General features: G+C 41.3%; 1 protein-coding gene across 3 annotated transcripts in view; it reads left to right on the forward strand.

Moving 5' to 3' along the window:
• The window catches only part of LOC115156202 (collagen alpha-1(XVIII) chain), a 202,118-nt gene extending 198,209 nt beyond the window's left edge, over nt 1–3,909 (forward strand). For all 3 annotated transcript variants that reach the window (XM_029703583.1, XM_029703582.1, XM_029703581.1), the window contains 6 exons: nt 139–267; nt 425–457; nt 616–1,011; nt 1,135–1,332; nt 1,563–1,678; nt 2,379–3,909. In XM_029703583.1, coding sequence (XP_029559443.1) covers nt 139–267; nt 425–457; nt 616–1,011; nt 1,135–1,332; nt 1,563–1,678; nt 2,379–2,592 — 1,086 coding nt within the window. In that variant the 3' untranslated portion in view covers nt 2,593–3,909. The remainder of the gene's footprint in view (nt 1–138; nt 268–424; nt 458–615; nt 1,012–1,134; nt 1,333–1,562; nt 1,679–2,378) is intronic.
• The last annotated feature ends 9,158 nt before the right edge of the window (nt 3,910–13,067 follow it).

The raw sequence follows: 13,067 nt of genomic DNA on the forward strand, positions 1-13,067 counted from the left end.
AAGATTGTAAAGGTGTACTGTATTTTGCATTGGTCAAAAGTGAATGTATTCATCATAACTAATAGGATTCACTGGTTGTTTGTCTGATTGATGTATGTAGTCTTGTATATGTACTATAATATTTACTGGTCTCCCCAGGTGACAGTTTTGAGGTCATATGACACCATGATTGCTACTGCAAGACGCCAGTCGGAGGGCACCCTCATCTACATTGTCGACAAAACAGATCTCTACATCCGAGTCCGCGATGGATTCAAACAAGTCCTGGTACAGTCATACATTTTTCTTTCATATGAGAAATGTGTTCGTAAGGTAGGAAGAAGTTGGAGATGCACATTCAAAAAGTTAGAGTGCAGACTAAAAGAAACTTAGAAAAACACAACTCAAATGTATGTACTTTTTTCATATGCTTATTGTTTTTCAGCTCGGTGACTACAGTCCCTTCTACAGAGATCTGGTAAGTTGTTCTATCAATAGAAAAATGTGTAAATGAAAGAGAGAAAATGTATCAACTTATTTAATGAATAGCTATTGATATATTTGAGGAAACAAAGTCATAGTCATAAAATCAAGTACGACTTTTCATGTCAAATAAATAAAGCTCTTAATCTTCAGGACAACGAAGTAGCGGCAGTCCAGCCTCCCCCTGTCGTCAACTACCCCCAGTCCCAGGATCACTCGGCCAACAATGGAGCTGAACACTTCTCCCAAGGCGGTTCCGCCACCCACCACATCAAGCCTCCTCCTCGCAAGCCTGTGGAGATCCCCAGGCCTGCCAAACCCGAAAACCGCAACCCCGACCCCAGATATCCCCCTCTGTATGACCCCAGATACCCCCCTCAGACTGACGCTAGGTACCCCCCTCAGACAGATGGCCGCTACAGCCATGTGCAGCCTGAGAACAGGTATCCCACCCAGCCTGAAAGCCAATTCCCGGTCACCCCCCAGCGAAGACCCATTCCCCTTCCTGTTCCCCAGCCTGCCGGTCACTTGCACACATCAGGGCCAGGAGTGAGTACCTTTATCATCATTTAATGTGCCTTCGGCGAAAGTATGTATTGTTAAAATGGTCTCATCTAAATAGTGTGTGTTGACCTGAGCTGTTTTTATAACTCATCTCTCTTTTCTGTTCAGCTCCACCTGATTGCCCTGAACATGCCCCAAGTGGGCAACATGCGGGGTATTCGTGGGTCAGACTTCCTGTGTTTCCAGCAGGCTCGTGCTGTGGGCCTGAAGGGCACCTTCAGGGCTTTCTTGTCCTCCAAGCTCCAGGACCTCTACAGCATTGTTCGCAAGTCCGACAGAGACAGCCTCCCCATCATAAACCTGAGGGTGTGTAAACATACTACTGAAAGCACAAGTCTAGACTGTGGGATCCCACTTCTGACACCAAATTGACATTGCGTTTTGTGAAGTAACCTATTCATTAGCATTTCATGAAATTCTAGAGAATGTTTCAATCCAACACTGTTCAGCATCAAATAAGTAATGAAATGCTGCCATGGGTTTTCATTTTAACCTTGTTTCTCTTGCTGACAAACATATATGCTCTCTCCCTTTAGGACCAAGTGCTGTTTAATAGCTGGGAGTCTATGTTCAGTAAGACTGGGGGCAGGATGAAGGAAAATGCACCAATCTACTCCTTTGATGGCAGAGATATCCTTAGGGACAGTGCATGGTGAGTGGTTGCCTTTCAGACACAGCTACACAGTAACACCTCCAGTGTTAAATCAACTCTAATAGTGTTAAATCTACAAAGTCCCTGAAGCTAGCTAGCAAAGCAAATTATCTATATTATTATACTACACAGAGTAAATGTTACACTTTTTAAAGTGTTTGCCAACACCTGTTATTGTTGCATTCATTCGCAATGGTGTAGTGTTAACAATCTATTCCACCAGAGTCATTCATTTTATTCTAATAGTTGACTACCTTTTAACACTGTAGAGTGTTACCTTTTGTTTTACAATATCAACTCTCTCTGAAATGTTTGACTCTAATAGAGTTGAATACCTTTTAACACTGTATGGTCTAACCTTAAATTATGCACATGTAAAGCTTCTTAATTTCTCAATGTAAACAGCACCTTATTCGATGGGACATTCTCTATTTGGCTGTTATAGAGAATTTGCAATTTTTTTATCTAAGTCATAATGAGTGTCGCCATAAGCAAAAACATTTTTTATAAAGTGTGGTAGCTTAAGTGGTAGTCTATGTATGTATGATATGACAGGGCTTATGCCATACTGCTTATAACAGTGTCATGAAGGCACTGTATTATCACTGTTAACTGGATTGATTTTTTTTATAAAATGTGTCTAATAAGGTGATGTACTTAAGGTGATTAACATAATTTCCTTCGATTTGTTTCCCTTCAGGCCTGAAAAAATGGTCTGGCACGGCTCTAGCAACGAGGGTCACCGCCAGACTGACAACTACTGTGAGACATGGAGGGCAGGAGACCGCGCAGTGACAGGCCTAGCGTCCTCACTGCAGTCCGGCCAGCTCCTACAACAGTTGCCCAGCAGTTGCTCTAGCTCCTACATAGTGCTGTGTATCGAGAACAGCTATCTCTCACACTCCAAAAAATAATTTAAAAAACCATCCCTGTCACTTTGGTCCAAGTAAAGGCATTACAAGTGTACAAACAGGCCCATTCCTCCTCCCTCTGCCCCTAAATATATGACATCTTTCGAACTGGGTCTGCAGCGCTCGCCTGGCAGAGAAGTTTCCCATTGTCTTCTCCATCCCTTCCATAATGCCAAAGAGACGGGTCGAACAGAGAGGTGTTTGCCTTTTTCTCGGGGCATTGGCACATATTTTCCAAGGGGTTGAACAAGAGAAGAGAAGCTAACTGCGGCAGCATTTTTTTAATTGTATGCGTAAAAAAATAAGTTTGTATATGATATGTCTGTTTGAGTTTTATTTTATTCCTGATTTTATGTTACTTTTGAAGCTGTCTTTAAATTTGGTTTATTCAACCATTTTAATGTACCATTTTCCAAATGTTTGTTTTATTTTCATTCCATTTAAGGCTTGTAGTGTACTAAAGGGTACAGCAACCTTTTAAATGATATTTTAAGAATTAAAGAAGATAATAGATATTTATTTTTAAATGAAGTTATGTTAGAACACAATTTGATTTGGAATAGTAACAACACATGAAAAATGCCTTAATCCATATTGTAGTCAGCACTTTTTCACGGACTATTTCATACATTTACACAGGTGAGGGTGTTTCTAACCTAATATGGAAAACTGTACGTTGCGAAAAGGAGTGTGTGGTTTTTGAAATGCATGTCAAAAGAGATTATGCTTTGATGTCAAGATACTTTTAAAAATAAGTAAATAAGACTAAGGAAATATATGATGACTCTTAGAATAAATATGACTAATTCCAACATCTGTAGAGGTTTACTGTACATGTCTACTTACCATTTTACATTTGGTGAACATTGTTTTATATGTCCTCATTGGGCATAGCCTACACTAAATTCACCATACTCATATCCAAGACGCAAGTTACAAGGTCTTTCGTAACCGTAAAGCAGATGCTGAGACAAATTTGATGTAAGGGTCAATTTTGCTTTTAATCAAAAAATATAATCCTGTTGATAATAACCTACCATTGGGGTTTGAAAATGTTTTGAGCTCAATTTGGTGCTAATCTCTATTGGAGTGACTGCTGACTGTGATGGTTGAGGAAACCCAGATGTATTTTATTAAGACACTTTGTAGTGTCTTAATAAGTAGCCTTGCGTTGATTAATTTCTGAGACTATCTTGGCTATAGTGCTACTGTTGTGTATTGACTGAACCAGTATGAACCTGTGGATATTCATTATTTTTGTAACCAGTATGTGCTGTATCATTTCTGAGGCACTAAATAAATGTTTTTTTTTTAAATTCATGACACTGTGGATACAACGTTTTTTGCAATGTTTTGTGTGGCCAATATTTCAATGTAGTGTTACATTATGACTGGTTTTGTTGTGGAAAATGTATGTGCTGAGCGAGTAGGTTTAAAATATGTAAACCCATTTCCACCGACACTTGGACATTAAATACACTGCTCAAAAAAATAAAGGGAAGACTTAAACAACACAATGTAACTCCAAGTCAGTCACACTTCTGTGAAATCAAACTGTCCACTTAGGAAGCAACACTGATTGACAATAAAGTTCACATGCTGTTGTGCAAATGGAATAGACAACAGGTGGAAATTATAGGCAATTAGCAAGACACCCCCAATAAAGGAGTGGTTCTACAGGTGGGGACCACAGACCACTTCTCAGTTCCTATGCTTCCTGGCTGATGTTTTGGTCACTTTTGAATGCTGGCGGTGCTTTCACACTAGTGGTAGCATGAGACGGCGTCTACAACCCACACAAGTGGCTCAGGTAGTGCAGCTCATCCAGGATGGCACATCAATGCGAGCTGTGGCAAGAAGGTTTGCTGTGTCTGTCAGCGTAGTGTCCAGAGCATGGAGGCGCTACCAGGAGACAGGCCAGTACATCAGGAGACGTGGAGGAGGCCGTAGGAGGGCAACAACCCAGCAGCAGGACCGCTACCTCCACCTTTGTGCAAGGAGGAGCAGGAGGAGCACTGCCAGAGCCCTGCAAAATGACCTCCAGCAGGCCACAAATGTGCATGTGTCTGCTCAAACGGTCAGAAACAGACTCCATGAAGGTGGTATGAGGGCCTGACGTCCGCAGGTGGGGGTTGTGCTTACAGCCCAACACCGTGCAGGACGTTTGGCATTTGCCAGAGAACACCAAGATTGGCAAATTCGCCACTGGCGCCCTGTGCTCTTCACAAATGAAAGCAGGTTCACACTGAGCACGTGACAGACGTGACAGAGTCTGGAGGCGCCGTGGAGAACGTTCTGCTGCGTGCAACATCCTCCAGCATGACCGGTTTGGCGGTGGGTCAGTCATGGTGTGGGGTGGCATTTCTTTGGGGGACCGCACAGCCCTCCATGTGCTCGCCAGAGGTAGCCTGACTGCCATTAGGTACCGAGATGAGATCTTCAGACCCCTTGTGAGACCATATGCTGGTGCGGTTGGCCCTGGGTTCCTCCTAATGCAAGACAATGCTAGACCTCATGTGGCTGGAGTGTGTCAGCAGTTCCTGCAAGAGGAAGGCATTGATGCAATGGACTGGCCCGCCCGTTCCCCAGACCTGAATCCAATTGAGCACATCTGGGACATCATGTCTCGCTCCATCCACCAACGCCACGTTGCACCACACACTGTCCAGGAGTTGGCGGATGCTTTAGTCCAGGTCTGGGAGGAGATCCCTCAGGAGACCATCCGCCACCTCATCAGGAGCATGCCCAGGCATTGTAGGGAGGTCATACAGGCACGTGGAGGCCACACACACTACTGAGCCTCATTTTGACTTGTTTTAAGGACATTACATCAAAGTTGGATCAGCCTGTAGTGTGGTTTTCCATGTTAATTTTGAGTGTGACTCCAAATCCAGACCTCCATGGGTTGATAAATTGGATTTCCATTGATTATTTTTGTGTGATTTTGTTGTCAGCACATTCAACTATGTAAAGAAAAAAGTATTTCATAAGATTATTTCATTCATTCAGATCTAGGATGTGTTATTTTTGTGTTCCCTTTATTATTTTGAGCAGTATATATTCTGCTACTGTCATGTGGATAGAAATACAGAAGTTTTTATTCATATCCAATTGCGTGGTTATCATAATTAACAAATGTTTGGTCTACCAGGCAAAATCTTAAAGGTCAACAAGGAATAGAACTAATAATCCCATGAATTGAGATTGGATTTTTTTTCAATGTAATGACTGGAATATTAATCTGTTTGGAATTTTTAACTCGTGCCCCAGGAAACTAGTTCCCTATCCAGATTCATGGTTGTCACAGACAACCACCTTTTGATGAGATTGCAATCCCACCTCAGCACCTTTTACTCCAACAGCACTGTTTTATGGCCCACTCAATGGGATTTAGCTGTGTGGCCTTGCAAGCACCCTCTTAACACAAATCAGTGTCCTTGGTGACAGAGAAGGGTGCTCAAGGTTCCTTGTAGGTGGTCCCTTAAATAAGGCTGTTGGAGTAGGGCTCAAGCATACTGCATTTATGTGCCCTCAGTGCATATACAGGATGATGGTCCATGCCAAAGCTATTGGCACATAGGTCCAGATTGTAAAGTGAACAATCATACAATACAGATTGGTGGTCCAGGTCCTCCAAATTTTTGTTGGTCATTGTGATGTGTGCATTCTGTTCAATTATATAGACCGACACATCGTTTTGAAAGATGGATGAGTATCTGTCCTGTGTATCTGTACGATTTTGTTCATTAACTTCATTGTAGTGATATGGTGTGGTATCTGCTGCTCCAGTGACCTTTGATTGACATTCATACAAGGTGGGACTCTTGCAGGGCTCTTGATCCTTCCCAGACAAGACTGGATTTGTTAAAAATTACAACAAAAGGACCATTCGGAGGCAATGGAGAAGGATGGGATTGGAAAAGAGGAGGGCTCCTGATGCTGAAAGTGGTGCACCTGGTTGTCAGGTGATACTGCTAAAATATAGGAAAAGGCTTAATTTGTAACATTGAGTTACCACGATGACATAATTTTTTGATAATGACTATGAAAGCCAATTTACTATGCTCAAAACAAAAAGGTACCTGAGTATGCAGCTCATATATAAAAACCAACGTGTAAATACAGTAGCGGGAGAAAAAAAACATAGCACCCTACTAAATTTTATCTCATCCACAGCTTTCTCTTAAGCGTCTCAACCCATGGCGCTTCAGTAGTGTGACTGGTATGGGGCTAATATTAATTGACTGGGGGGCTCAATGTCGTCGAGGCTGTCTTTGGTTGCAAGAAAAATAACCAGCATTACACGCTGTTCGCTATTCTTCAAGGTCTTCGATTGAGTAAATCTTTCAGGGAAAAAAACTGAATTTGCTGAGTGATGTAGTATCCACGTAAGTCTCCCTGACAGAGTGGTGTGTTAGAACAACGTACAGCTGGCTGCTGTGAAGTGCCTGTTGACCATCTCAACAGCCTAGCTGCCATGGGAGAGCTATATTTAGGAGCTGGTAAGTAATAACTAAGCACATCCAAATGATCCACACGGACGGTAATAATACAAGAGCGAGATGACTAGATATTGGGCTTAATTACATTTGGGGCGGAAGTGAAAGCCATGTCTGTCAGAAGATCTGCCTCTGTTTATACTACCCGATTGACTCACCCACGACCGAATTCAACAATATCTCGGCTAACAAGCAGGGTTTTCTTTCAGCTTGACCACAGCTGTTCATAAGGAGAGGCATTAAACTATAGATTCAGGTTTTGTAATCATATATCTTATTGACATATTGTGTAATCCATGCTGCTTTGATGCATAATGCAGCATGCTGGCAGTGTTGATGAAATTGGAGTGTCTAAAGGTAAAAGTCTAATCTGAAACTTATGCCATACAAACTTTATTAAATGTTTAATGGATTTGATTATTTGAAAAGCAAATTAATAAAATACATTTAAAAATGTGTAAAAATACTAAATCAACCCGATTTCAAAACAGCGACCTCGTCAAGCATCATTGTAAAGCATCATTGTAAAGAATGTTCTGGCCGGGTCTGAGGCACAGTTTATTTTCCATAAGTTCGTGTATCTACTGGATGGTTGAGGACATTATTTTTGCTACTTTTATTTAAATGTATTTTATATTTTTAAGAAATCTGAAGAGGGGCATCCCTTAAACAGTAAATATACATTTGACTATTAACTTTTCCTTTCATTTAGTTAGATAATGAGCAACAATTTCCTACTCCTTACAGTAAATCCCACAGTGATCCATCTGACATTTAAGTACTCCTTTATTCTTTAAATATTTCATGAGAATGAGGTTATCTTGAGTGGCTCCTCCTGGCATCACACAGCTATTGCTTGATCACTCCAACTCTCTCTCTCCCACTCTGACTTAGAACGGACGCTCCACTGATTTCTGATGGACAACTGCCAAAACCAAGTATAAAATGGGACAAAGGCAAAAGTGGCACTCTCAAAATGCAATACGAGTTTAAACATATAGGACAGACCATCCAAAACGTATCATAGTTGTGGTTAAAAAGCCTTGAATTGGCAAGTTAAAAAAGGTGCTAGATGCTAAGGTTAGCAGTTGGTGAAAGTGGCTAGGTAAAAACAACCTAAGCATGGATTGCACTCTGTCATTGTCCGTAGACTGATTCCAATGTAAAGAAACCAATTTTATTTTGAGTGAACTATCCCTTTAAGAACTTCACATGGTGGGTGAGCTACCCCTTAAAGTACTGTCAATCCATAATTTACCCAGGCCCGGTTCACGGTTACCTTGCACACATAGCTCACAGCTCACTACCCTCTCCTGTCTCTGCAGAGCCAGCTGGCTGGAAATCCAATGTGACATCTCCTTCCATCTCCCATGAATTTTTTATGGGCCTCTCATCCCACCCCTCTCACATGGAGAGGGTCATGTACAGCATATCAGACCCATTCTATTAAAGCATGCTGTTGAAACTGCCAGTTTTGCTTTGGAATGGGTGACTCCTCCTCTTATGCCTATGGTATCATCAGAGACGGAAGAGAAAGCGAGACATCCCACTCTCCTTTGTTCTATTTCAGTGGAAGTCAATAAACTACAATGCCTTCAGAAAGTATTCACACCCCTTGACTTCTTCCACATTTTGTTACAAGGTGGGATTAAAATGGAATGAATTGTCATTTGTTTGTCAAAGGATCTACACAAAATACTGTGTAATGTCAAAGTGGAACAAAATGTTAATATATCTTGGTAATATACACTAATATATCTTGGTAAGATAAATATTTAACCACTTGTGGTCAATACATGTTAGAACCAGCTGTGAGTCTTCCGGGGTCAGTGTCTAAGAGCTTTGCACACCTGGATTGTACAATATTTGCCCAATACTCTTCTCAAAATTCTTAAAGATCTGCTAAGTTGGTTGTTGATCATTGCTAGACAGCCATTTTCAAGTCTTGCCATAGATGTTCAAGCCGATTTAAGTCAAAACTGTAACTACGCCACTCAGGAACATTCAATGTAATCTTGGTAAGCAAACATAACGCTTTCTATTCAGGACATAAAGTTTATTTCTTTTCCGCATTTTTCGCAGTGTTACTTTAGCGCCTCATTGCAAACGGGATGTATGTTTTGGAATATTGTTATTCTGTACAGGCTTCCTTCTTTTCACTGTCAATTAGGTTAGTATTGTGGAGTAACTACAATGTTGTTGCTCCATCCTCAGTTTTTTATCGCAGCTATTAAACTCTGTAACTGTTTTAAAGTCTACATTGGACTCAAGGTGAAATCCCTGAACGGTTTCCTTTCTCTCCGGCAACTGAGTTAGGAAGGATACCTGTGTCTTTGTAGTGACTGGGTGTATTGATACTCCATCCAAAGTGTAATTAATAACTTCACCATGCTCAAAGGGATATTCAGCTTTTTTTATTTTTACCCATCTACCAATAAGTGTCCTTCTCTGTGAGGCATTGGAGAACCTCCCTGGTCTTTGTGGTTGCGAAACGGTTTTTGAAACATGGCCCTTACATTTTCGCTGATATGAAAAATATATTTCAAATAAAAAAAAATACACTTACTGTAGCAGATTTGCACAGATCCAAAAATGTATGCATTCACTACTGTAAGTCACTCCGGATAAAAGCGCTGTTAAATTACAAAAATGTAAAAATGTAATCCATATGCTGTGTGTGCCTCCAGCCGAAAAACTACTCTTCCGCTACACTTCCTCCCCAGTTAAGCTCCTGTTATGCTTACACACAGATGTAAGCATGGAGATATGGCCATGTGGGAACACTAACCCTATAAAGGTGTGTAGTAATTTAACCTTTTTTATTATTATTATTTCTTGCTGATATGAAAGATAAGTTCCTTATGTTTCCAAAACTGTACCTCAACTCATGTGTGTTAACGATCAGACCGAGCATCGGGACTCTTAACAAGTCTCCCAGGAAGAAGATACTACTGTCAATAGGTGCTAAAGGTAGTTAGCGTCTTGGAATGGGCTAGGGTTGATCATACTCATCAGGAAACTTTGGAAACAGCTTGATTGGACTACTAAACACTTCTAATGATACACTGTAAATCCGAACAGTGCTATTCATTAATTGGATTATGTTCTGAAAATATAATATATGTTAAAAAGATGTAGGAACATAACTGTTTTAGGTTTCCTTAACTGTAATTCATAGCTGTGCAACTGTCACATCCGTTTGCAATATTACAACAACAAAGATGTTTCTTCAAACAACCAACACAGTTTTTTCCCCCTCGGACATCATTGCACTCGCGATAGAACAGCAGAGTACAATTATATATTTTTTGCCACAATACTGGATGCTCGTTTCCTCAAAACAAAAACAAATGTGCCTATCAAGGATTTCAGCTTTAACATGCACCTCAGTTTTGATTTTGTGAGACTAGTATTTTTTATTTTATTAATTTTACCCCACCCCCCTTTTTCTTCCCAATTTCATGATTCGATCTTGTCTCATTGCTGCAATTCCCAAACGGGCTCGGGAGACGTGAAGGTCAAGTCATGCGTCCTCTGAAACATGACCCACCAAGCTGCGCTTCTTAGCACCCTCCCACATGTTGTAGGGTACAACATTTGAACTGACAACAGAGTCAGCCTGCAGGCACCTGGCCCGCCACAAGGAGTCAGTATAGCACAATGAACCAAGTAAAGCCACCCCAGCCAAACTCTCCCCTAACCCGGACAACGCTGGGCCAATTGTGCACCGCCTTATGATTGAACCCCAGGCTGTAGTGACACTGCAACAGTGCAGTGCCTTAGACCGCTGTGCCACTCAGGAGGCCGAGACTATAATTTTTTATTCCAATAAAATGTATCTTCATTTTTATGTGAAAAGGCCTTCTGATGATAGATTTACAGACACTCATATCTCTCAGGTTTGAACTTAATTATGTTTGACGTCAGACACGTGCAAAGATAGGGTTCTACCTGTGCAGAGCACATGCCCCTTTTCCCTTCCAATCTCCGAAGTGCCCTTTTGGGTGGTGGTATAATTTCCCCCCCAAAATGTTATTCTTTTAAATACATGTTTTGTCACTGTTGTTCGAAACCCACTGCCCACAAGTCGTCACCCAGTATTTTGGCCTGCAGCATACCACCCTGCATCTCACTGCTGGCTTGCTGCTGAAACTGAGCAGGGTCAGACCTGGTCAGTTCCTGGATGGGAGATTAGATGCTGCTGGAAGTGGTGTAGGAGGGCCAGTAGGAGGCACTCTTTCCCCTGGTCTGAAAAAGATCCCAGGGCAGTGATTGGGGAACATTGCTGTAAGAACACAGAATAAAACAATTCATAAAAGTCCCATGATGGTAGTGACTGCCCATTACTCCTATCACTTATTAACCATCAGTTATTTTACATTACTCTAATAAAATATTTAAATTGTTGTGTATATTCCATTTGTTTTATTTGATGACTTTATAATTTCATTTCAAGTCTTCCTCTCTATAGAGCTGCTGTCTATGCTGTCTGACAAAATCACTATTTTAGTAGTTCGACGTAAATAAGGCATACTTTTCTGACTTATGAATACCAACTATCTATCACTTAGATCATGTATTTTCAGGCAGAGATACCTCACGAAGAAACTGCTCTCTACGTATCCCCTCTTGATCATGCTTTTTTCTTTCCCCTTATGTAGCAGGCATAAAAGAAACACATACCCGACACGTAGCTGCGCAATGGATTATGGTCATTGTAATTAATGATCACTTTTTATGCACTAAACTATGCAGAACATTGGCCTGTTGGAAACTACAAATCCCTACTACATCACACAGTTCAGGCATGATCTGATTTGTCTCTAGAGAAACTGCAGTGCAATGTACGCATTGAGCTCAGAAAAACAAAACAAAATGTAATTCAAGTAATTTAACCAACGTTGGTCAATTAGTTGTTTCAAAATTTAAAAATAACCGACATTTCGGTTAATCACTCATCACTACCTCAATTGCAGAGGGGTTCCAGAATGCTATCTGTCAGACACGCCAATGCATTGCAGGTGTGAAAAACCTGAATGACGACATCATTGTGTATCGAGCAACAGCGCTGAAGAAGCTAAAAGACAGATTAACCAGTGACACTACCATGTCATACTTCAATCCACAAAAGGAATCCGAACTCATCATGGACGCCAGCCCTTTGAGACTGGGTGCCATTCTCCAGCTGCATGCTCGGTGATGTGGAGACACGCTACTCGCAAACAGAACGTGAACCACTATCCATCATATGTAGTTGTGAACACTTCCATTTGTACATACAGTATATGGAAACCCATTCACTCTGGTGACAGATCACAAACCACTGGAGAGGATCTGGAATAATCCAAGGTCAAAGCTTGGATCGAATGGTGTGGAGCCGACAACCCAGCAGACTAAATGTTCCATCACCCACTCCCAGCAAAGAGCTGAAAGCACACAAGCAGCGAAAGTGGCAGAGGAATATGTCAACTTCGTGGCACAGCACACGCCACACCCAAAGCAATGACACTGGAGGAAATCAAAACAGAGACTCAGAAAGACCTTAACCTACAAACAGTCAAATCAAAATCAAATAAAATGTATTTATAAAACCCTTTTTACATCAGCAGATGTCACAAATTCCTTATACAGAAACTCAGCCTAAAACCCCAAAGAGCAAGCATTGCAGATGTAGAAGCACAGTGGCTAGGAAAAACTATAAGAGTAGATGGCCGTTAAGGCCAGATCATTCTTCAAGATGTTCAAACATTCATAGATGACCATCAGGGTCAAATAATAATAATCACAGTGGTTGTAGAGGGTGAAATAGGTCAGCACCTCAGGAGTACATTTTTTGGCTTTTCATAGCCGAGCATTCAGCGGTCGAGACAGCAGGAGCATGAGAGAGAGAGAGAGAGAGAGAGAGAGAGAGAGAGAGAGAGAGAGAGAGAGAGAGAGAGAGAGAAACAGCAGGTCCAGGACAAAGTAGCACGTCCGGTG

The sequence above is a fragment of the Salmo trutta genome, chromosome 20 (assembly GCF_901001165.1).
Source record: "Salmo trutta chromosome 20, fSalTru1.1, whole genome shotgun sequence".
NCBI lineage: Eukaryota > Metazoa > Chordata > Actinopteri > Salmoniformes > Salmonidae > Salmo > Salmo trutta.